General features: G+C 40.9%; 2 protein-coding genes across 23 annotated transcripts; both read left to right on the top strand.

Moving 5' to 3' along the window:
• Positions 1 to 3,526: 3,526 nt before the first annotated feature.
• LOC119548588 (vitelline membrane protein Vm32E) lies at positions 3,527 to 3,950 on the top strand. Its single transcript, XM_037855921.1, has one exon. It carries the CDS (start codon positions 3,542 to 3,544, stop codon positions 3,866 to 3,868), a length of 327 nt encoding a protein of 108 aa, XP_037711849.1. The 5' UTR covers positions 3,527 to 3,541; the 3' UTR covers positions 3,869 to 3,950.
• A 385-nt stretch (positions 3,951 to 4,335) lies between these two features.
• On the top strand, positions 4,336 to 21,957 carry LOC119548584 (voltage-dependent L-type calcium channel subunit beta-1). 22 transcript variants are annotated; one of them, XM_037855915.1, is made up of 10 exons: positions 4,336 to 4,835; positions 10,467 to 10,583; positions 11,010 to 11,231; positions 11,311 to 11,404; positions 13,243 to 13,727; positions 13,796 to 13,963; positions 14,542 to 14,656; positions 15,106 to 15,375; positions 17,389 to 17,818; positions 17,984 to 21,957. In XM_037855915.1, the coding sequence occupies exons 1-10, from the start codon at positions 4,764 to 4,766 to the stop codon at positions 18,429 to 18,431; spliced, it is 2,421 nt and encodes an 806-aa protein (XP_037711843.1). In that variant the 5' UTR covers positions 4,336 to 4,763; the 3' UTR covers positions 18,432 to 21,957. The 22 variants fall into 22 exon arrangements, 16 of the variants coding, with proteins under 16 accessions (XP_037711843.1, XP_037711836.1, XP_037711845.1 ...); XM_037855908.1 differs by lacking the exon at positions 17,984 to 21,957 and adding an exon at positions 12,195 to 12,230 and having other exon boundaries at positions 11,311 to 11,425; positions 17,389 to 17,971; XR_005219306.1 differs by lacking the exons at positions 4,336 to 4,835; positions 15,106 to 15,375; positions 17,984 to 21,957 and adding exons at positions 8,271 to 9,526; positions 12,195 to 12,230; positions 16,310 to 16,526 and having other exon boundaries at positions 11,311 to 11,425; positions 17,389 to 17,527.
• Positions 21,958 to 22,343: the final 386 nt, after the last annotated feature.

The raw sequence follows: 22,343 nt of genomic DNA on the forward strand, positions 1-22,343 counted from the left end.
ATAAAGGTAGTCGTCTTCAGTTTACAATATATATTTGATGATAGTATAGCTTAGATTCAAATTCTTTCTTAAATTATTTAGATACTCGGGTCTATAGATAGATACTGTATTATATAGATAGGTGGTGAAAAACTAGGTCTTTTAAAGCATTTGTATAATTTGAAAAAATACCCCATATTCGAAAGCAACATTTTCTCAGTGCAAGGACCTATCGCCCGTGGGCGAAGGATCATGGAGGATCCGGCGCCGGACCTTCCGCTAAGTACCGAGACATGTTATTGGCTTGTCTGCTTTTTGCCCTCGGTGTTTGTCTCCATGTGTGCTCTGTGTGTTCTGGATCCTCCTCCTCAGCCGCAGGACCAAGTCGGGGAGCAAAAGCTGGAGCAGCTGGGTCAGTCTTAGCCGCCGTCTAAGCGAAGGCAGGTGGCTCGAGCCAATGCCGATTAAGGCCACCGATCCCTGGCCATTGTCTAAAAAAAGGTTAAGAGAACACAAAGGAGCTGAAGACAATAAAAAGTCGTAGATGGAGGGCTCTATAAACCAAAGTCAGCCTTGGAACCCGGCTTTAATATTCATTGATCATCAACTGAACCCATAAGCAATTAAAACTCCACCTAAGATACAACCCAAGGCCATTGAACAAAATATTCCCCCTTCGAGTGCACGCGCATCTTCAATTGGAGTTCCAGTTAAGATGTATATCTTGGGGCCATGTCTGGATCGATCGCTCTCGCAAACAGGCCAGGTATTTGTTTACCGTTAGAGGGGGCAATCAAAACGGCTCTCCCCCCGCCTTTCGGGGCATCCAGTCCAGAAACTAAGGTGCCCCACTTTGAAGGCCAGCGGCAGGCGATCGGCACAAAGCCTATGATTAAAATTTAGGTCTGATACAGGCTGATCTTATGCGTATGTGTAGTATATGGTGCATGTGCGTAATTGCCTGTCCCAATCCGGCGGTCGCGATCCTTCTCAAATTAAAGTTAACTCCTCCCTTCGTTCGGGGGGAACGAAAGTTAGATCCAAAACAAGATCAGAGGGGTTTTCGATTCGACATGAGAAACGGTTTATTTTCATCGCCACAATTAAAGTTATTCACGTATGCAGTAACCACTGAATTATTAAGCCACGTCTGCAGCCAAAGTTAGTAAATTAAATAATCAAGAAATATGATAGCAATTTCGTAATATGAATAATGTTTTGAAATACACTTTCTAATTGCCTCTTTTCATAATATATTTTTTGAAAAAAAGCATTATTTGGTATGCTTCCTGGAAACTGGAATTTGCATAGGATACATTTAAAAATCGAGCCTTCAATTTATGGACTATACGAAGAAATTTACGACTGATTCTTTTAAGTCAATTAGGATTTCCATAATAACTGGACGCAGGTCAAATACGAGTTATGACTAAAAGATGACATAAACTGTCCGGAATTCGACAAAATTTCCATTTGTTGCTCAATTTCGGTGAAGGAAATACACATACAATAAAAACTACTTCGTTTACCAAATAATTTTGTTTCTAAGGTTTAATTTTGTTTGCAATATTCTGATAAATTCTATTATCCCGAGCTATAACTACAAATTGAATTGATTTTTAGTATATATATATCCGAATATTCGTTCACCACGCATTTTGAAAACCGAGAAGATGTTCAACGGAAAAAGACACAGCGAGCGGCAATCCTTATCTACCAGAAGGCCTGACATTACACAAATTATACCTTACCAAATTACCTTTTTGGCCAGTCCGGTGCCGATAACAATGGCTGCAATCCATGGTAAAATGAAATTATTAATTTATTTTTTATATCAAATAAATTTCAAAATGTTAAATAAATTTATTATAATACTATTATTTATTGTCTCAGGCTTAGAACTAGATGAAGTAGATGAAGAGCTTAATTGCGTATCGGTTAACTAGGTGTCCTTAATTATTTCTTTTTAAAATTGTTGCGACCTTCTCTCCCTTTTTTCTTCTATTTTTTGAACCTAAACTTTTAAAAAGCTAAAAAATTCAATATTTTTGAATCAAGGCGCCAAGTGTTCTTCCTCTTTATGAACATGAGTCATAATTTTCCTGAGCTGGTAACACAACATCGTCTTTCTCTTTGCCCCCATTCTGCATAGCAACAACCCCTCACCACTTTTTTCACAACTCCTTTCCCCTTAACATGAGACAGCATTTTTTCGGTCTGGCAACGCCTTGATTCTTTTAATTTCTGAGAAATTTTAAAATATATCGTATCGTATATCGTAAATACGATAAACTAGAGACAACGAAAAAGTCTCCAAAGCCTAATCTCGTATACTGGTTCCTGTATTCGCTAACTGATCTGTTTTGTGGAACACCGATAGGTGGCGTTTATTCGAATACAATCTACCCGTCACTCAAACCCCTAACCTATTTGCTATCCCTTAAAAAGGTGTTGCATTCATTTAGGCGTAAACGTATCAAATTAAAAGTTTTCATGCTGCCGTTTCACAACACTGGCTAGGTGGTCCACTTTGTGAAATCACTGTTTTATGAGAACAGAATTGTAGGAGTTGAGAAGAGAGTGGGTAGGGGCTGTTGCTATGCAGAATGGGGGGTCAAATAGAAAGAAGAGGTTGGTGGTACTAGATCGGAAAAATTATAATTATATATTTATGGAAGAGGAATAACACATGGCGCCTTGATTCAAAAATATTGCATTTCCTAGCTTTATAAAAGTCTAGGAACAGAGAAGAACGAGAATGGATACTATAAAAATTAGGAGAAAAAGAGGGAGAGAAGGTCGCAAACATTTTTAAAAATTAAGCGGAATATTTTCCTCTGCCAAACAAAGCCTGTAGTTAATAGAACTGATCCAAAAGTCTACCCGAAATTATCATAAATAATACGAAATCATTATTTGACCATACATAGTTGCTGAAAACTGATATATACAGTTGTTTAAACATTTTTGGTCAAAAACCGCTGAGACTGTAAGAAAAAATATATATTTCCACATTGCACCTTAAACATAATTGATTGATTATTTTATTGCGATGAACCCACAAATAAGGGAAAGACTGCAATTGCTCAAACATATTTGGTCATATAACAGCTGAGACTGTAAAAATGGCAAAAATATATTTCCACATTGCACCTTAAACATAATTGATTGATTATTTTATTGTGCTGAACCCACAAATAAGGGAAAGACTGCAAGTGCTCAAACATATTTGGTCAAAAAACAGCTGAGACTCTAAAAATGAAAAATATGTTTACTCATTACACTTTAAACACAATTATTTAATTATTTTGTTGTGATGAAACCACAAAAGAGGGACAGACTGCATGGAGACAATATTTTTTGACTTATTCGGTGCTAATTGGAAGACCTTAATGAAAACCTCAATCACCAATTCACCCAGTTTAAATTGCTTGCAATGTGTTGGCACTGCAGTTTTTTAAGCGTACCTAAAAAATGCAGAGTTTTAGTTTGGTAAACGCATGAACCTATAAGAGGCCTCACTGAGGTGACAAAGTTACAGTTGCAAATCACGGAATTTAATATGAAGATCGTCGCTTTAATCGTCGCTGCGTTTGTGGCCCTTGCTGGTGCTTCCTGCCCGAATGCCGGATACTCGGCTCCTGGCTATCCGGCTCCCGCCTGCCCCACCAACTACCTGTTTAGCTGCCAGCCCAACCTCGCCACCGTCCCTTGTGCCCAGGAGGCCCCTGCCTATGGATCCGCGGGCGCCTACACGGAGCAGGTTCCCTTCTACCTGGGAAAGCCCAACCAGGAGCAGCACCAGCGCTATCACCAGAGGATAGGAATGGCGGCTCTCATGGAGGAGCTGCGCGGCCTGGGCCAGGGGTTCCAGGGTCAGCAGTTCTAGAAGGAGGATATTCTAAGGACGACGGCTTTGAAAATGAGACTTCTGTTTATAAAACCCATTGATTAAACCAATTTAAAAAAAATCAACACTTTACTTTTCATATTTTCATCATCATCATAAACTACATATTATTATAGACGGGTAATTTTTTTGTCTGTGATGAAAGAAACCTTTTTAGTATTGGATTGTGTGTAATTAAAGAAAATAATTACTCAAAGAGCTTAATACTAGACAATCTCAGCATATTCCTGAAGAAGCCCACATTCGTCTGTCACCTCGCCGGCTGTATTTATGTTACTACTGCACCCGTCATTAAATAGATTATTGAAAACCATTTCCCGAGCATTTCACCTCTTGAATTTCCCATTACTAAAGACTCTCTGCGATCTGCGAGGGATTCTCTCTCGGGCATTTTTGTCAATGGATGCGGCGCGGGTGCCAAAAATATTGTCAGTCGAAATTGCTGTCTAGTGCGGTCGGTCGATTTTCGTCTCCGCCGCGAACCGCTCTGATCTGCTCCACATTGCCCGGCCAAAGCAGTCGCCAGTGGATCGCCTACGTAGCCCCGATATTAGTGCATATTTTTCCAGAAGTGCTGCCATCGCAGGATGGCGTTGCCCGTATCCAAATCGGTGCCATGTGTCGGGCTCTAAATCTCGAAATCGGCCCATTGTGACCCCATTCGATGAGTGAACGTGTGTGTGGCTCTTGGCCATTTAACGATTAGTGGCCATAACGCCTGAGTGTTTGTTTATTTTGCCGTGCGACCGCAGAAGCGATTCCAAAAATGATTGCATAATTGACTTCGGGGGGACAATTCGCGCGAGACGCACACCACAATCCAATATCGATTCCTATTCCGTTTGTGATTCCACTTGTGAGCCAAGTTTCCGCCATGAAGAAGCTGCACCTGGGGGCCAAGCACAAGGGCAAGTCCTACAAGCCCTTCAGGAACAAGAACCGTCGGGTGAGTCGAAGTAAGGGATCAGCTTCCCAAGTCGCGCGATCACCCCTCCCCCCACAATTTTAATGTCGCGGCCCTGCCCCCGGGCCCGGGCGGAATCCGTATATTTTTATCAACTCGATCGCTCGCAGCTAGTCAGGCTCGCCCAGCTTGTCAGCCTGTTCGCGACCATTTAAACACACACACACGGAGTGCCTACAGTGGGTATCACAACTCAGTGGCAACTGGGCGGATGAGCGATTATCACGGCGATCGAATGGGGAAATTACTCATACGACTAGTATTCCGGTGGAAATAGCGAGGCAATTATTGTTCTGACTAACTGTTATCAGCTTGCTGTGGGTTTCTTATAATCATCAAATTGTACCTTACAATTGATGATTACTTTTCACTTTATAATCATATTCTTTCTAATGTTTATAGTACATGTTCCTCTTGTTCTGAAGAACTCGCGGCCTTATATTCTTAAAGAATTAATGTACGGTTTTAAATGGTCACACCTAACAAATTTATTATCATTGCCCATACTGTGTTTTCATGTTCTGAAAAACGTTAACGTTTAAAAAATAAAGTCAAATATGCCTCAGATTTCGAGTTATCAAATTATGTTGACCAAATATGTAGTATATTTTAACTTACTCGTGCAAGTCTTTAGTCGTGAAAGTCTTTTACATGCACCTATAAATATTCTTAAAGATATTTAATTTTCATACGCACTGTAGTTGTGACTTTTTCGTGTGCTTTTTTTAAATCTCTCAGTTTTCTCACAGACAATTTAGGGGCCAAAGAGGCTATCACACCTCTTACTCATCTTTTAATTCTGAACAGCGTGCCCGCAAGCATAGTCAATGTTGATACTTTTGCGGCACTCGTAGACCACTCGTAGGATTTTTGGGTTCCCCCTGCACTTGCATCTAAGTTGTCTTTATGCGGTCCCTTTCTCTCAAAGTTCCTGAAAAGTGCATGTTTCCAAACAGAGTATATTATATTATTATGCTTAGCAAATAGTATGTACAAATTACCCTTTTGAAATGGATTGATAATGGTATTTCATGTTCATCTCTTCATAATAGGAGTAACATTACCATTTCCATTTAAATTTGTTAATAAACATATATTTTTAGATTTAACCTTTTGTGGTGTCGAACCAGTAACATAATATATTATTCACGCAAGCTTTATATAAGAACCCACTAGGTCAGAATTTAAAATCCTTACCAAAAAGAATTTAGCAAAAGTCACAGCACACCATTATTATTAGTTTCATGTGCTACCCTAATATATTGGGGAAACCCAAATATTCAAATACCTTCTAATGCACTTTTCGCAATCGTCGTCATTGTTATTTAAGCCATCTGTAAACGCGGACGGAAATACAATGCCAAACGGTGCGGAGCAATTTGCTGACGCGCGGTCATCGGCAGTGCCGGAAAAGTGGGAAACAATCGGGCTGACCATGAAAATATTTGTCAAGGGTTGCGAGGGAAATTGCAATGGAATCCAGAGCGTTGACCCACCCGTAGAAAAAACTAGCGAACAAATGGGTGGCGTGGGTGTTAGTGGGCGGCGAATGGGTGGCGCTGGGGTTTCGATGGCAACCAAAGTTCATTACTAGTTGTTGGGCACTTTGCCCGCTGCAAAGTTCTACGGGACTTTTGTACAATCGTCGAAAGGTAAACAAAGAATCGACCCAAAGCACCCCCGCCAGCCAACGCGTCCGCGAATAAAGGGGGATCCCCTTTGTTTTTTGAATAGCCTTTGGAAATGTGTAATCGCAAATTGGGACCATCGCCCGCGACCTTCCCCGTTAACGGTTAAATGGGAGAGTAGGAGAGAGAGCCAGAGTGGAAAACAGTAAAAGACGACGCCTGCGCAGTGTGAAAGTGGAGAATTGGCTCCTGCGCATGCTCCTTCGCTTTTTCGCTCTCTCTCCACCTCCACCCCGCTCGATAGAAAGTAATCGGGCGCTCTCTAATTCTCTCTCGCCTCCTGTCAGTTTGAGTGGGGAAATTGAAAACGGAATGTTTACGTTATGGGCACAGTGTGATAAGGAAATATATTCAAATTAAACAGAAATAAATATATTGAAGTATACTAAACATTATAATTTTTCTACCGATCTCAACAAAATTTCACTTTTTAATGTGTACCATAGATTTCACTAGTTATTTATCATTTAGCCCAAATGAAGTATGTTAACGGGTTACTCTATTCCCAAAAAAAAAGATTTTTTTAAAATATTTTAAGCTGTCTAGATTACACTATCAAAACATAAATTCGACAGGACCAATAATTTGTGGCATATACGCTTTGAAAGTTATGTTCTTCAGATCGTTCAGCTAGACGTAACGCATTTCAACCAAAATCATGAAAAGTGCTTGATTTTGGGCCAAAAACCCTATGTAACCCCTCAATTCAATAGTTTGTTTAACAGAAACTGATTCTGGAATGCTTACAGAATTATTTAACTGGTTTATTGAAACACTATTGTTCCACAATCATACTTTACTTTACACGACAAGATGTTTTATCGAGAACATCTCTTAGGGCTCAAAGTTATACTCATATTTTGCAAGTATCTTTAAAAGTATTATTTTGCACTTTTTTTGGGATATATTCCAGTGATATATTCAAGAGGAGCCATTCAGAGCTAGTCTTACAAGATGATTAATCTAGCTTGTTAAACTTTTGTAAGAAATACTTTAAAAAACGGCTTAAAATTAATGTTTAAACATTTTTTTTATGAGTAATTTCTAAATAATATTTGTTGATTCCAGGGAAATGAATTCAGAAGTATTAGACAAGTTAAATAAAGAATTAGTAACCAGAAATGTGGATTTAAATAAAACTGAAAAAGGTTGTGGTTTAGTTGCACCTAGTTACAACCATACATCTGTTATCAGTTAAATACGTATAAATATTTATGCATGAGTGGGCTGCGACCAACAGCTGTAACCCTTTGGGGAGCGATTGGCGCTCGCGGCCGATTGTCGGGGTTGCCAACAGGTGGACGCACCGCCACCACCCCTTTCCACCCCCACACCCCGCGGGAAAGTGCGGGAGCTATCGATTTTCCAGGCACACCGCTGACCAGCGATGACAGCGCGCTCCTTTCGATGGAGATTTGGTTTTGAAGGGGGCTTGAGGGGGCGGAAAATCAGCCCCCTTTCGGCACAAACAACTCCAGTCGCACAGTGGGACGAGAATGCCGCATTTGCACTTGAAAACCTAATTTGTTTACATTCACTCGGCCACTTGTGGTGGTGTGTGTGCGCGGGAATGTTCACATACATATGCGCCTATGTATGTATGTCCCCCGAAACGATTGGAGCATTTACGCACTGGAAGCGGACGAGAAAACTCTACACGATTTTCCAGAGCGGAGCGGACTTTTCGCCTTCCACATACAGAAACGATTCAGTTTGCGTGCGGAGTAGAACCGTTTGAAAGTCGGAAAGGCGAGGGTCCCAATCGAATCGAAATCGAAGGATGTGAATCGAGTGAAATCCTGTGAAAGATACCCGCGAATCGGAACAGGATATAGCTAGTGAAGGACTAAAAAAACGTTGGGACTCGGTTGGTTTCCGGAAACACAAAAAACAGCACCGCCTCGCTCAACGGAATTCAGTTTTCGCGACCTATTCGCCTGTTCTAACCCCTCTCTCCGTGTTTTCCAGTACATTTTGTGTGCATATACTAGAAAAAAAGTGATGTGAGCAGAGAACCGCGACCCGACGCCACTGACATAAATTCCTATTTTTAACTTTCCTGGGGCCAAATCGCCACCGATGCGGAATCAATTCCGAATCGCCAGCCGTATGCAAATTGTGCTGAAACTAAGGCGAGAAAAGGCTGCGGAAATCCCTTCCAGTTAACAATTTAAAGTTATTTCGCCTGTGGCTTCCAAACCGTTTGACAATCGTCTCTCTCGCTGTCTCTGTCTCTCTCTATCGGAGTGTCTCTCTCGCACACTGGATATCGGTGTTTTTGTGTCAGTGTCAAAATCGAATACCGCCTAACCCCATGATTACAATCGTTAGCCTTAGAATATTGCCAATGTCAATGCTAATCATACACAAAAGTGCTATAATTAAACTTTTGTGTCCTGCCAAAAAACAAGTCGAAAGTGGAATATGCTAGAGAAATCCTAAATAAGCCTGAGCATCCATTTTAGAGTGCTTTTATAGTCTTTTTACAAAACACAAATACAAACTAGTGGTGATTGCAATCCAACCAGCTCGCATTGGTTTCATAAGGTGCTTAGTGTGCAGAAACGCAGTTATTCCTCCGAATAAGTACAAAGATATCCCCCCGAAAACCACTCGTCTTGCCAACTCTACGCTCACCGAAAGCGGATAGTAATAAAAATAGTCTTGCTATAAACATACGTAACCATTGCCAGCTCAACGACTTGCCCACCAGCATCATCACCACCTCCTCCGCCATCATCATCATCATCAGCACCGCACTCGCACCATCTGGTGGTGCTGGTGTTGCTGTTGTCCTCGCACCGGGTCGTCGGAAACATCGGCAAGATATCTTCGTTCGAAGAAGACTACCGGGCTGACAGGCCCATGGTGCAGCGCGCCTCATCCTCGGATGCACCCTCCGTTCAGGGTGGCCAACATCGAGAGTCTCGATTTGGCCTTGGATACCCCTCCTACCAGAGTGGATACAACAAACTGTTCACACAGGTGCTAAGAACATCTAATCGTCTAATGAAGCTTTTCGTTTTTTTTTTAAATCAAGTGAAAAGGAACAAATATGTTAAGAGATATAATATGATCGTTCAATACTCATTATTTTTTTGAAATTGTATTTAATCTAAGATTGATCTAGTTTTAAAGGTACATTGATAAATCTTAATTGAAACCATATCAATACAAGATCCGAACATTTATTTATATTCTGAAGTGATTCGAACGATTACTGTCACAACTAAACTTATTGTCCTTTAAAAGGAAATAACACGATTAAGCAACGTACAATATTAATGATTAACATTTTGATTCTCAATTTATTAAGCGTTTAAATTATTGGTTTAGGAATGCGTATGTAAATAGATTCCTCTATTTTGTAAGGAATTTCTTCAACCCCTACTCTTTTTAAAGAACGAAATACGTAGACATATAGCTATAAAACATGTTGTTTCCGGTTTATCATTCTTGATTTAATACCAAAAACGCACATAGGAATAAAATACTTATAGACATTTCATGACCATAATTAATTTCACTACTGTTTTGGACATTGTTTACCAATACGTTTTTACTATGGGAATAAAATACAGTTTCCTATAATTCTCTTTGTATACGTGAATCATAATTGCTTTGAATATTGCATTATAAAAGCTCGGGAGTCACGTCAAAATATTCAGCCTTCTCCATTGCCAATACGTTGCCCATGTACTTGCCACCAACTGTTGCTTCGTGTGTGGCAACAAGAAATAATCAAAATCATACATAGTGCGCTGCATTGTTGGGCCATTTGGGTTGGGCTGGGCTTTTGGCAGCAGGCCAATTTAATTTGTTTTCATTTTCGGGGGTACTGGGGAAAATTCCTTTATCTTTAAAGTAGCCCTATTTTAGCCAAAGTAATTTCTTTATTAACCCACCGTTTGTGTTGCCTTTCCAGGGTTCTGCCGACTCGAACTACTCACAACCGTCATCCGATCTGTCGCTAGACGAGGAAAAGGAATCGCTTCGGCGAGAAAAGGAACGTCAGGCCTTAAGCCAGTTGGATAAAGCGAGGGTGAGTAGTTCTTCTAATCTGAAACTTGGTTTAATGTCGCCACAAAATAAATATCATATTATACCATGAATAACTAACTAAAATATGAAATATAAGTACTGTGGAATATTTCCATGTAAAGTAATCATTTTCTATAAGAGTTTTCAAAGTTAAATGTATTTTATCAAAATACCAATTTGACAGCATGAAAATCAAACAAGCTATAAAGAGTGAATGGAGTCACGACCCATTGTCCTATATAACATTACATTATTAGACCCAAAACTTTATGAAGGACTTGTTGGTTGCTTACAGACCAGAGGCTCATATCGGTTAGCTATAATGAGCATTCAAAAGGTCGTATTTCATGGCATTGGTATAATATGATTTTGTGGCGATTCCGTTAAGACAGATATAAAATTTCTTATAAAATCCTTTTTATATCAGAGCAAACCAGTGGCGTTCGCTGTGCGAACCAACGTAGCATACGATGGCGCTATCGACGACGATTCGCCGGTGCAGGGCGGCGCAGTTTCGTTCGAGATCCGGGAGTTCCTGCACATCAAAGAGAAGTACGACAATAACTGGTGGATCGGCCGGCTGGTCAAGGAGGGCTGTGATGTGGGCTTCATACCCAGCCCCGCTAAGCTAGACAACATTCGCATGCAGGTTGGACACGACACACAGTTCTTGGCTGCAATCGCCCGCAGATCGATTTCCCAGTTTGCTAACCCGAAACCCATTTCAGAACCAAACCAGACCCTCAAGACTGTATGGCACAAAGGGCTCGTCGAGCGGGAATCTTGGTGCGGGCGGACAAGCAGGTGCGGAGCCATCTCGAGGTAGCACACCCCCCACACCTGGTATGACACACATTTCATTCTCCTGATTTCTTTTGGGCGAGGTTTTATTTCGTATCCGTTCTATTCTGTGAATCGAATTAATTTCAATCTATATATATTTTTCGCTGTCTTCTATGTAATGTGTTTACTTTTGTAAATCGTCACCGAAGGGCCTCCTTTCGAGGGGCCCCAGTGTGTTTTGTGAGCATCCATAGGTCCGACAGACGGATGCCGAGCCCGACTCGAGCTCTTCGATGTTTATTGTAATTGGACGCGTGTTTTATGATTTTCATTTGAAGCGAACCAAATCAGAACCAAAAAATAAGTGGGCTAAGCTAAATTCCCGTAATTTCGTACTTTTGTGTTTGATCTAATTATATCATGCGACATCCATTGAAACGAGTGCAAGTTTATGCTTAATTATGTACCCAGTTCACCTGGCCACCAGCTGCAAATTCGACCCTAGTAATGCAAACGGTCTATATATCGGCCCCGAGCTAGCCCTAGAACCCAGCATGAAAGCCGAATCCTCCAGGAGATCGGCCTAGACTGCCTGAACCCTTTCCTCGATTCACCACTGTAAACACACAAAAGTACACACAAACTTGTTCAGCTTCAATAGCCACGATTTTATCCGTCCTAGTTTGTCTAAATCAAAGCTCCTCGTTCATGGTCTGCTTGTAAATTAACCTAGCCAATGTGAACACTATTAAATGCACTCAAACTCTCTTTTATCTAACACAAACGGTTGACAACACTAACAAAATGAACAACCACAACGCGACCCAAGATCCCTACAGTACAACACCGCGCAAGAAAAAAACAGGTTTGTCCACGTCTCTCATCAGATCCTCAGAAATCCATTTCAATCGCAAAAACTATCGCTAGCTCTTTCAGTGAGTTTCAGGGTATTATTATTGATCTTTAATTCGAAATGGAAAGAAAAGATAGATAAGTTAATCAGTCAATTTGGTCTATTCCTACTATACTAAAATATGCTCAATATACCTGGTATACTAAAAATGATTTATTTTGAGAGGGTAGTCACTATTACAGTAAGCTACTCAATTGTAGTTAATAAAGCTTACTTCAGTCTGCAATTATCCAATTTAAGATATGAGAAACATAATTAAACAAATTTATCAGAGCAGAATAACTAATCAGTTATTATATTTCAACTTCTCAACCAATTCTATTAAATTTTCGTAAGTAACATTTTCAATAAATTCAAGTATCAGAGACACTCATTCTAAAATACTGATCATCTGTCTGTAAAACCCAACACGCTGTTATTCTGTCGCATATAATCGCTAAATGTACTTTGTCTAAAAAGAGTTTAAAATCCCACTAACTAGAACCCGTACTTAGCAACCGACTATCCATAGAGCTATAGAGTTGTGTAAAATCTAAGCAAATAGAACACTTCATATTCGAGTAGAATTAAGTTGAATATTCATAGGAAGAAACCTCACCCTCGAGTTGGCATTCTGAAAAGCATTAAATGGTGCGTAGACCGGTTTCAAAAGAGATACAAATTCAAATCAACCTGAAATTTCGAACCTGCCGTAGACCGACGACACGACACACTTTCCTGGCACAAAACAAAAAAAAACAAAAAGAACACCCAGAGATCGCAGAGGGAAACCCTGTGAGCACTCAAAACACTGTATATACCTTACTAACCCACAAGCGTCTTACGTATTTACGATAATATCTGAAATTGGCCTAGCAATTCGTACTGATCGATCGCACTGGCTCGTACCAATCATAAGCTCGCTCATCCGTTGCCATTATCTCGTCCTGTTTGCCATGATACTAACGCTCAGGTGACGAATCAGATTCCATGGGACCAGGACGACATGGCAAGACCCCGGTGGCGTCGGCCAACAAGGAGAAGCGCAAGCCGTTCTTCAAGAAGCAGGAGACGGCCAGTCCCTACGACGTGGTGCCCTCGATGCGGCCCGTAGTCCTGGTGGGGCCCAGTCTCAAGGGCTACGAGGTGACCGACATGATGCAGAAGGCCCTCTTCGACTTCCTCAAGCACCGCTTCGAGGGCCGCATCATCATCACGCGGGTGATGGCCGACATCTCGCTGGCCAAGCGCTCCATCATGAACAATCCCTCGAAGCGGGCCATCATGGAGCGATCCTCCAGCCGGAGCGACTGCCTCGGCAAGGTGCAGGAGGAGATCGAGCGCATCTTCGAGCTGGCCCGCTCGCTCCAGCTGGTCGTGCTCGATTGTGATACAATCAATCATCCGTCACAACTAGCGAAAACTTCATTAGCGCCAACAATAGTGTACTTAAAGATTAGTAGTAGTAAGGTGAGTACATCGGTGGGAGTAGGTCCTCTATAACACAGATTTTACTCACTGGTTCCTTATTTCGGCAGGTTTTACAGCGTTTGATCAAATCACGTGGCAAGTCGCAGGCGAAAAACCTCTCCGTTCAAATGGTCGCCGCCGAGAAGCTAGCCCAATGTCCACCGGATATGTTCGATGTAATCCTAGACGAGAATCAGCTGGAAGACGCCTGCGAGCACATTGCGGAGTACTTGGAGGTGGGTTGAGTCACAGGACCGACCAGAAATTTTGACGAGTGATCATGAAACCATTTTAAAATGGTTGTCCTGATTTTAGGGATACTTAATACTTTATTACTTAAGCGTATTCAATCACTTCTTTCCTCAAAGTAATTTAACTTTTAAAATTATTGTGTACGTAAAATTGGTTAAAGGTACCTATAATTGTTGTACTTTAGGATATATATCAAACTTAGTTCTCTGAAAGCTTGTAACAATTTCAATTTTTTTCTAAAAAGAATATTTGTTCTTTATCGCTATTAATAATGGTGATCATAAGTGTTAAATGGAAGTTACTATTAAATGTAACTTTAGGTATTCAAAAGTATGCAACAATATATTTTATTCTGATGAGTTCTATAAATGCATTCATTTTGCATAATTTTGGATAATTTTGGATAGCAAAATTACATTAAAAAGTGATTTCCTAACCTTAGAGGCACCCCTTAGCAATATTTTTTTCATTTTTTTAGTTTTGCATAATAGATTTGATAAGCTTACATGCATACATATTTCTATATCAACAAATAACGAACCCCATCTATGATCCCTTGCAGACCTACTGGAAGGCCACCCATCCGGATATAAGAGCCGTGCCGCCCATCGCCCGCCCCCTGCCGCAGGAGGCCTCGCCCTCCGCCGATCCCGCGCGTCTGGGTCCGACGCCTCCAGGTAAAGGAACACCTGCCCATCCGGTCGGGTTCATTTACGGTCGCATTGCCATTTTCATTCGCGAGAATCCACCAAGTCCCAGCCCATGCCCAAGAAGCTGCGAAATTTCAATCAATCCAATATCGAAATCGAAATCAGAGTCACCCATCCAGTCTCACCCCCAATTCAAACGGAAACGATCCGACCCATTAAACACATATCTATATCAATATCAATATCAGTATATGTATACATAGCGACAATATGTATGCACATACCGGCATTCAGATATGCAGTAAACAATTTTCATTTGCTTCTCAACATACTCAACACAATTATACAAAATACAATTCTAAAATTTGTCTTTTTCAAATTCAAATTCCCATGACTGTACCGATAAACCAATCGATTCTCCTTCTGGCTCTCTCTCCCTTTCTCCGCGTGGTGGGTGTGACGTGTGATGTGAGCAGTAGATGGCGAGGAGTTTATCGATGAGCAGGATCAGGACCCCAGGATGGGCAATTCCGGCGGAGAGCGCGAGGGAAGTCGGGAGCGCGATCGCGATAGCAGGGAAAGGGAGCGCGAGAGGGAGCGGGAGCGGGATTACTGGGATCGGGAGTTCAACAGAGATCGCAGCTCCAAGGATCGGGAGAGGGACCTCGAGTGGGAGCGGGAGAGGGCTCGCGAGTGGGAGAGAGAGCGGGAACGAGATTGGGATAGAGAGTTCGATTGGGACCAAGGTAAATTTCGTTTATACTGTTTCTTTTCGTTTCGTTTCCTTTCTACCGATAATATATACGTAAACTCACTAAGTATCACATGCCTCAAGATTCGAGTTTGTATTTAAAAGATATTATATTGGGTCCTCTGAGACCCGTAACTGAACGATCCATTTAAAGTTTAGCTAGAACTAGTCACCTTGTCCCAAGATATAAACCAGTTGAAGGCGTAGTTCATTGTATCTCTCATGCATTTTTGTACATAGACTCAGGTCGAAAGTAGCTCCGGTTTTACCCCTATCGACATACCGGCCCACATCTCCACCCATCGATTGTATGTAGCTACAGTTCATGGCATATTTACAATTCCCGCTTTCTAGACACCTTTGTACATACAAATCTATACAAAAACTCCGGTATCCTCAACTTTTCGTTTATTTCTATTGTTTCTATTTTGTGACCACACTTTACAGCATTCACAGCACGTGACATACCCGGTCCCTTTACAACAATGCTATAGATATCAAATCGAGTTCAAATCCAACCACCAAGACCAACACAACTGCGACATCAACAGTACAAAGTACAAAGCCAAAGACAATCGAATCCGAATTGAAAAAGAAATCAAAACCAAATCAAATGGAACAAGCAAAAGCACCCACCGACCGACATCTCCGACGATCTCCACAAGTACAACTCTTTGCCAACTCAAAACTTGCAAGAACTCCAGATGAGGTGTGCGCACACCCTCGAGATCAATGATGCCTAGAACCCATATGTAGATGGCCCACTAACGATAGCTGACTAAGATTACCTCTCTGCCGTTTGAGTTATACTAACCGACTAAAACCGATTTGCACGCCACTGTAGATCCCCAAGCGCTTTCTCAAGCATCTGACATCAATCGATCAACCATTCGTGCGTTTTACCGACTGATCTCTGTACTTGTTTTTAGTTACACCGGGCGTTGTGCGCCTTTAAACTGCCGCGATCTTCGCCAACCTCTTCTACTCGATTTTCACATTCTTCCGGGTGTTTTCCTAGATCAGCTCAACTCAACCCGAATCAACTCAGTTATAATATATGTACATGTATTCCGTTGTTGTCGATCCTTATGTTTTCACCATTTCAAGTTGCAAAACCAAATCACCTAATCGTTTAGATCTGGTTTAGTGAGTACCGAACCCCCGTGATGTGTTTGCGTTACATTAGTTGTGCGATTTGACCCATTACCTTTTTCTTTATTACTGCCCCCCAAAATCACCCTTGTTCCCCAAAACTTATACCATGCATATCTGACGCAAGGACTTGTTTGTTTGCTGATTTTATTTCCCTTGTTTTCAGCTATAAAATAATTTAAGTCTGTTTCTTAATACCTTACCAATCGTTTAATTTACCATTAAAGCTTTAAAGTGCAGAGTTTGTAAAAGTATAGTATAAGTAAAGTTCAGTAAATCCATAACCTATAACGAGTTCAATAGGTATTCTGCTCAAGTAGCTATCAAATTATGCTTCATACGATATTATATAGTTTATGAATTGGCTCCTTACTCACATATCATTAGTTTTTCTTTACAAAATGGTTTTAAGATAAGTTAAAATAGAATAGAAACGAAGTAGTATAAGTTCATAAAAGATCAAAATCATGTCTAAATCAAACTAAATCTTTATAATAGACCTGGAACAAGGTAGATCGGTACCCAAAATTAAAAAAAAAAACCTGTCCAATCAATTTATGTAGTTAATAACAACCATATAATGCTTTGAGCACCGACTAAGTAGGTCAAATTTGAAGAGATCTCCTTGTAAAATAACTTAAAGTAAATAATTACCCCTTAGCTAGAGATGGCACAGAACACAAGCCCCAATTGACCAACCAGGGCGACCTCTGGCCTGTTACCTCCGCCCAACTATCGCCTTTGACCCCTTTTTGAATGCTTTAGTTCTGGTTCTTTTTTACGTTTTTTGTTACCCTTAAATGCATGATGTTGAGTGCAACTTCACTAACAAAATGCCGTGTTGACCGTTTTGCAGGAGGAACCTCTTACCAGCACAGCCGCCGACAACCGACCTCGGGTCGCCACCAGGAGCGCGGCGGCGGCGTTGGCGGTGGCTACGAGCGGGATCGCGAGCGGGAGCGGTACGAGCGGCGCGAACGGGACCTAATGCACTACGACCTGAACAGCGACGAGCTGCTGGACGAGCGCAACTTTGAGTATCCGGCGATGAGGAGCGGTCCCAGCGGCGCCTCCCACCACGGCCACCTGTCCAGGGGCGGGCGCCTGCTGGACGATCCCGAGTTTGAGCGCGAGGAGGCCCAGATGAGGATGAGCAGCTCCCGCTACGGACCCTCGACCCGGATCGACGACCCCCGGGATCTGCCGCGGGGCGCCACCGTTGTCGATCGCGATGAATACAGTCCGCACAGAGGTGGTGGGAGTAGTAGGAGAATGCTTAATGCCATGTAGGAATCGTGGATATAGGGGTGGGATCAGATCGATGCGAGAGTGCCAGGTTTGATGGAAGCACGCGACAATAGTTTTGATCTTGACATGATACACCAGCCTCAGTCCCAGTCTCAGTCTCAATCTCAATCACAGTCTCAGTCACTATTACAGTCCAGAACGAGGTCGTCCAGACCTTTGGGCCTGCCCCGCCAATCCTCCCTGCCCAGCAATAGAGCCCCCACGTCCTACCTGCCCCGCCAGTCGTCCCTGGGCACCCACTGGCTGTCCTCCTCCTCCCAAAGTCCCCTCGATCCCGGAACCCAATCTCGCCGAGAGCTTTATCCACTGCTGCACCAGCCGCAGTCGTATCCCCAGGCCAGATCCCAGTACACCCACTCGTACACAGCCGCTCCCCAGCACACAAGTCAGTCGCGTTCCCAGTCGCACTCGCACTCCCAGTATCGGTACTCCGTGCAGGACACGTCCTTCGCCCACCCACCAAGATCCCTGCGCGAGGAGTTCCTCAGTCCCACCATGAGCAAGGTCGAAGCTGTCACGCACGCCATTCGCAACAAGATCATCGTGGAGGAGGACGAGGAGGACATCCTGAGCACGGATCGGTTCTATTAAAGAGATTTCAGTCGCCACCCCGCGTCGATTAGGTTTGGGTTACTTTTTTGAGGGCCGGAAAGCGAAAGCAGCAGTGCCAAAACACACGACACATTTGTAAATGTTCCATTCGAAGATCAGATCAATTTGGTAGCAACACACAGACACAACACACGAACAGAAACAGAAACACACAAAGTAGCTGGTTAAATATAAAGTGAGCGTTAAAGCGGCGGTTAAAGCGAACGTTAAAGCAAACCAAGGAAGCAGCCCAATGCCAAGTGGGGCCTTATGTGTCTTAAATGCTATAGCTATAGCTAAGTGTAATCAGATTTTATTTGAGTAATGTGAATTTAAATTAAATGGTCTAAGCCTAAGATTTAAGCTAGTCGACAGATGAAAATTAAAAGTTAAAGGGAGTCCGCAGCCACCCAACAACATTTGTTGGTCCCCCAATGGGTCTCGTATTTGTTATGCAATCGATTGACTAAGTACATACATAAGTGTCAGCTTTAATAATTTAGTGAACGTGTCTTAATCTAAGTCGAGCCACACAAGCACACACCCACACCCGCACACACACCCGAACACACACCAACACACACTCAGTTGACTGTGAACCGATTGAAATCTCTTTAATCTCAAATCGATGCCTAATTCTCGCATCATCCTTCTTCTTCCTCTGCGCAGAATTGATATCTTCACACTTTCTTCAGCCCATCTGCTAGGAATTTTTCTAGTTGAAAAAAGAACACGTAGGACTACAGTGCGTTTCACAGCCAAATAAGTACTCCTAAAATAATTAAGTTTAACTAAATTCACGCATCATCTTTATAACATTCTTATTATTTTTCACTTAGAATCTACTTTTGGTGACTGATAAAAACTTGGATCTTCCTGAAATTTGATTTCATCACGTGTACCTTAACCGAACTGTCTGAATATTAGCAAATATTTCTTCATAAACACATCCAATTTATTATATTTAGACATAGGATTATATGTGAGATCAATTTTTTTTTACCAATCAAGTTTCACAAGAAATCTGGTGTTCAATTATGGAGTTCACATATAATCCCAAGTTTAATTATAATACTTAATTCAATACTTACAAATTCAGCTTAAATGAAACGCACTTTGTAGACTTCCTTCTTCCAACAGCAATACTTTCGACCTAGATACCTTGTCACACCATATCATGCCACACACCTGCCAAAAAGCGCACAGTTCGCGATCGCAGTTCAAAATTTAAGTTGGACTGCTCGCGAACAGGCCTCCAATCTGGGTCGGGATCGAAGATAGATCACTGCGACGACCCGGGTTCAGGTATAGCGATTTAAACTACCAGTGCCTTATAAACCATCAAATCGAGTTACACAACCGCACCCCACTCCACTCCAGATATCTTGCATTTCCCGGCCAAAAAGGATCATCCTGTTCACATATACCATCCGCTAAAGTCGAATGCGTCAAAATTATTGTTCAAGTAATGTAAGTACCTACACGTAATGTCGAGACAAGAAACGTTGATCTGGCCCATTCCGAACGAGCACTCCTTTTACAATTCCAACCACCATGCTAAATTTGTCGATCATTAGTTGTCGAACTGAGCTAGCGCCCAACAATGATGAACCGCACTGCATTCAAATCGATCGCCACCTCGAGTAAGAGTTGATGTATAGCTACTAGCTAGTTGATCTGTAAGCACACCCACAGAACCCATCCTACTGTCCAAGGACTACAGCTGGAACCTCACGGGGACGATGTTTGTAGAACCGTGTAGCGGACAGGCCAGGCCATGAAGCCGAAAATTAAAGCAAAAATCTAGTACTTTTTTATATAAGAGATACAAGGTGATATAACTAAATTTTGGAAAGCAAATTTGAACAGCGCACGACATATACAGATACCTAGATGAAATTGTTAGCAACATTCAGGAGGGGAAGGATTAGAACCTAGGGGGACTGCAAAATAAAGGAATAACCTCTGAGAAAACACATTCAGAGGTATATTTCCGAATTACTTTCGAAATGCATAGCTCTGGAGTATGAACGCCTTTCCCTTGAAGCGAAATTGGATGGGGTTGGCCAAGGCACTGGAGGCGCTTTAACGAGGAACAAAACATTTAAATATAATGGAAAGCAGCATACGATACGCAAGCACTTCTTGTAAAAAGTGGCAAACAAAAATGATCTATGTATTAGCTAAACCTAAATGAAATATTACTTTTTAATACTAGCGTAAAGTTAAAAACAAAACTAGATACGATCCTTCGCAGCTAAGGAGGGGACAAACGGAATACTTAAGTTTAAAAGATCAGTCGATGAGAATGTGTATGTAAGAATATTGCACATAATTCACAGAACTGGTAATTCAATATATGATAATGGTATATATTAAAAGGTACACACATTTATAAAGGTACATATACATTTATACATGGATATGTATGTTCTTACTATAATTAACAAAATTTAAACCAAAACAGATACATCAGCCGGCATTTTGTAAGCGTGAAAACCGAAATATAAAAAGTAATATGGAATAAAAATAATAGATTATCCCAGATATTGTTAGATACTTTCTGGAAACGGAAAGGCGAACTTTGCCATGAAAATTTCATCAGATCTGATAGGAATTATGTTGAAAATATTTTGTAAGATGCCTTAAATTTCTCAACTAAAATTCTTTGAAAGTTTCGGAAAACAAAACTTGATAAATTCATATATTCCATTACATAACCTTCTTGCAGGTGGACTAAAAGTCTGCATACATTTTTGCAAAAAAACAGGTTTGCTTCTAATATATATAGCAATTTTTTGTAATAATCAAATCTTATTTCCGATTAACAAACAAACGAAAACAAAAACCAAGCAATTTAAATTTGTTGACACTCTAAAAAACTAAAAGAAACACACAAATGCAAACAAATTTTATAGCAAGAATACTGAAACTTTAAGGAGGATACGCCTATATATAATTAAATTTAGCGGTAATAACTTCTCTACTTTTCAAGCCACTTTAATAAGAAAAGCAAACCTTATTTTTTTAGCCTAAATCCCCTATTAAACTGAAAATAAAAGTGGAAAGATTGACAAGAGCACGCCTGAGAATTCCCTATTCAATATATTATGATTAACCAAAAGATCCCCACACCGAATACCCCAGAAAAATAAACACGAACTAATTGTGGAAATATCAACCCGAATCCAAATTTATATAGGATATTTTATACATGCAAAACATATACATATTGTAAAAAAAAGAGAAAACAGTAACTAAAACCCAATCAGCAATTTCCAAGAATTGTATGTAAATAGTTTATGATATTTAAATATGTTAACAAATTATTTTGTTACGAACTTTGTAATATTCCTTTAATTTAATGGTAAGGATGATCATCTGCAATCTCCTCGGCCATGTTTTGTTGATTTGTTTTCATTTTTCGCATTCAAATGTTGTTCACAATATGTTTTTGGAAAATACGTAGTTAAATGAAAGCTAAATTGCAATTAAAAGCAAATACAATAAAAATATTGAAAATAAATTGCATTCGTCTTTGTCTTATGGGAATAAAAAAAGGGTATGAGTATAAAAAGGTACGTTTATAAAACCAAAGATAGTTTTTTTAAAAGGTTAAACTTTCTGGCGAAGTAAAAAATGGGCTTATGCCCGCTGATATGTCCCCTAAAAGTGTTTAATGTAATTTGTGCAAAAGGGCGATATAAATTTAAAAAAAAATTCTTACCTAAACCCGAATTTTCAATTTTGCATTGTTACTCAGATTCAGTTTTTCAGTATTTATTTTATCTCAAAATATTAACCATAAATTTACTAATCAACATGAAAGAACGCCTTAGTCGATGCCATCGACTATCAAATACCCGTTACTTAACTAAGGGGAGTGCGAGGGTGATGGAGATATGCAAGCAG

The sequence above is a fragment of the Drosophila subpulchrella genome, chromosome 2L (genome assembly GCF_014743375.2).
Source record: "Drosophila subpulchrella strain 33 F10 #4 breed RU33 chromosome 2L, RU_Dsub_v1.1 Primary Assembly, whole genome shotgun sequence".
NCBI lineage: Eukaryota > Metazoa > Arthropoda > Insecta > Diptera > Drosophilidae > Drosophila > Drosophila subpulchrella.

What these genes read in the sequence shown, in the direction of transcription:
- LOC119548588 (XM_037855921.1), top strand. Translation starts at nt 3,542, where the DNA reads ATGAAGATCGTCGCTTTAATCGTCGCTGCGTTTGTGGCCCTTGCTGGT.
- LOC119548584 (XM_037855914.1), top strand. Translation starts at nt 9,407, where the DNA reads ATGGTGCAGCGCGCCTCATCCTCGGATGCACCCTCCGTTCAGGGTGGC. An exon ending in TAGACAACATTCGCATGCAG is followed by an intron (nt 11,232 to 11,310) that starts GTTGGACACGAC and finishes AACCCATTTCAG; the next exon opens with AACCAAACCAGACCCTCAAG. An exon ending in TAAAGATTAGTAGTAGTAAG is followed by an intron (nt 13,728 to 13,795) that starts GTGAGTACATCG and finishes TTATTTCGGCAG; the next exon opens with GTTTTACAGCGTTTGATCAA.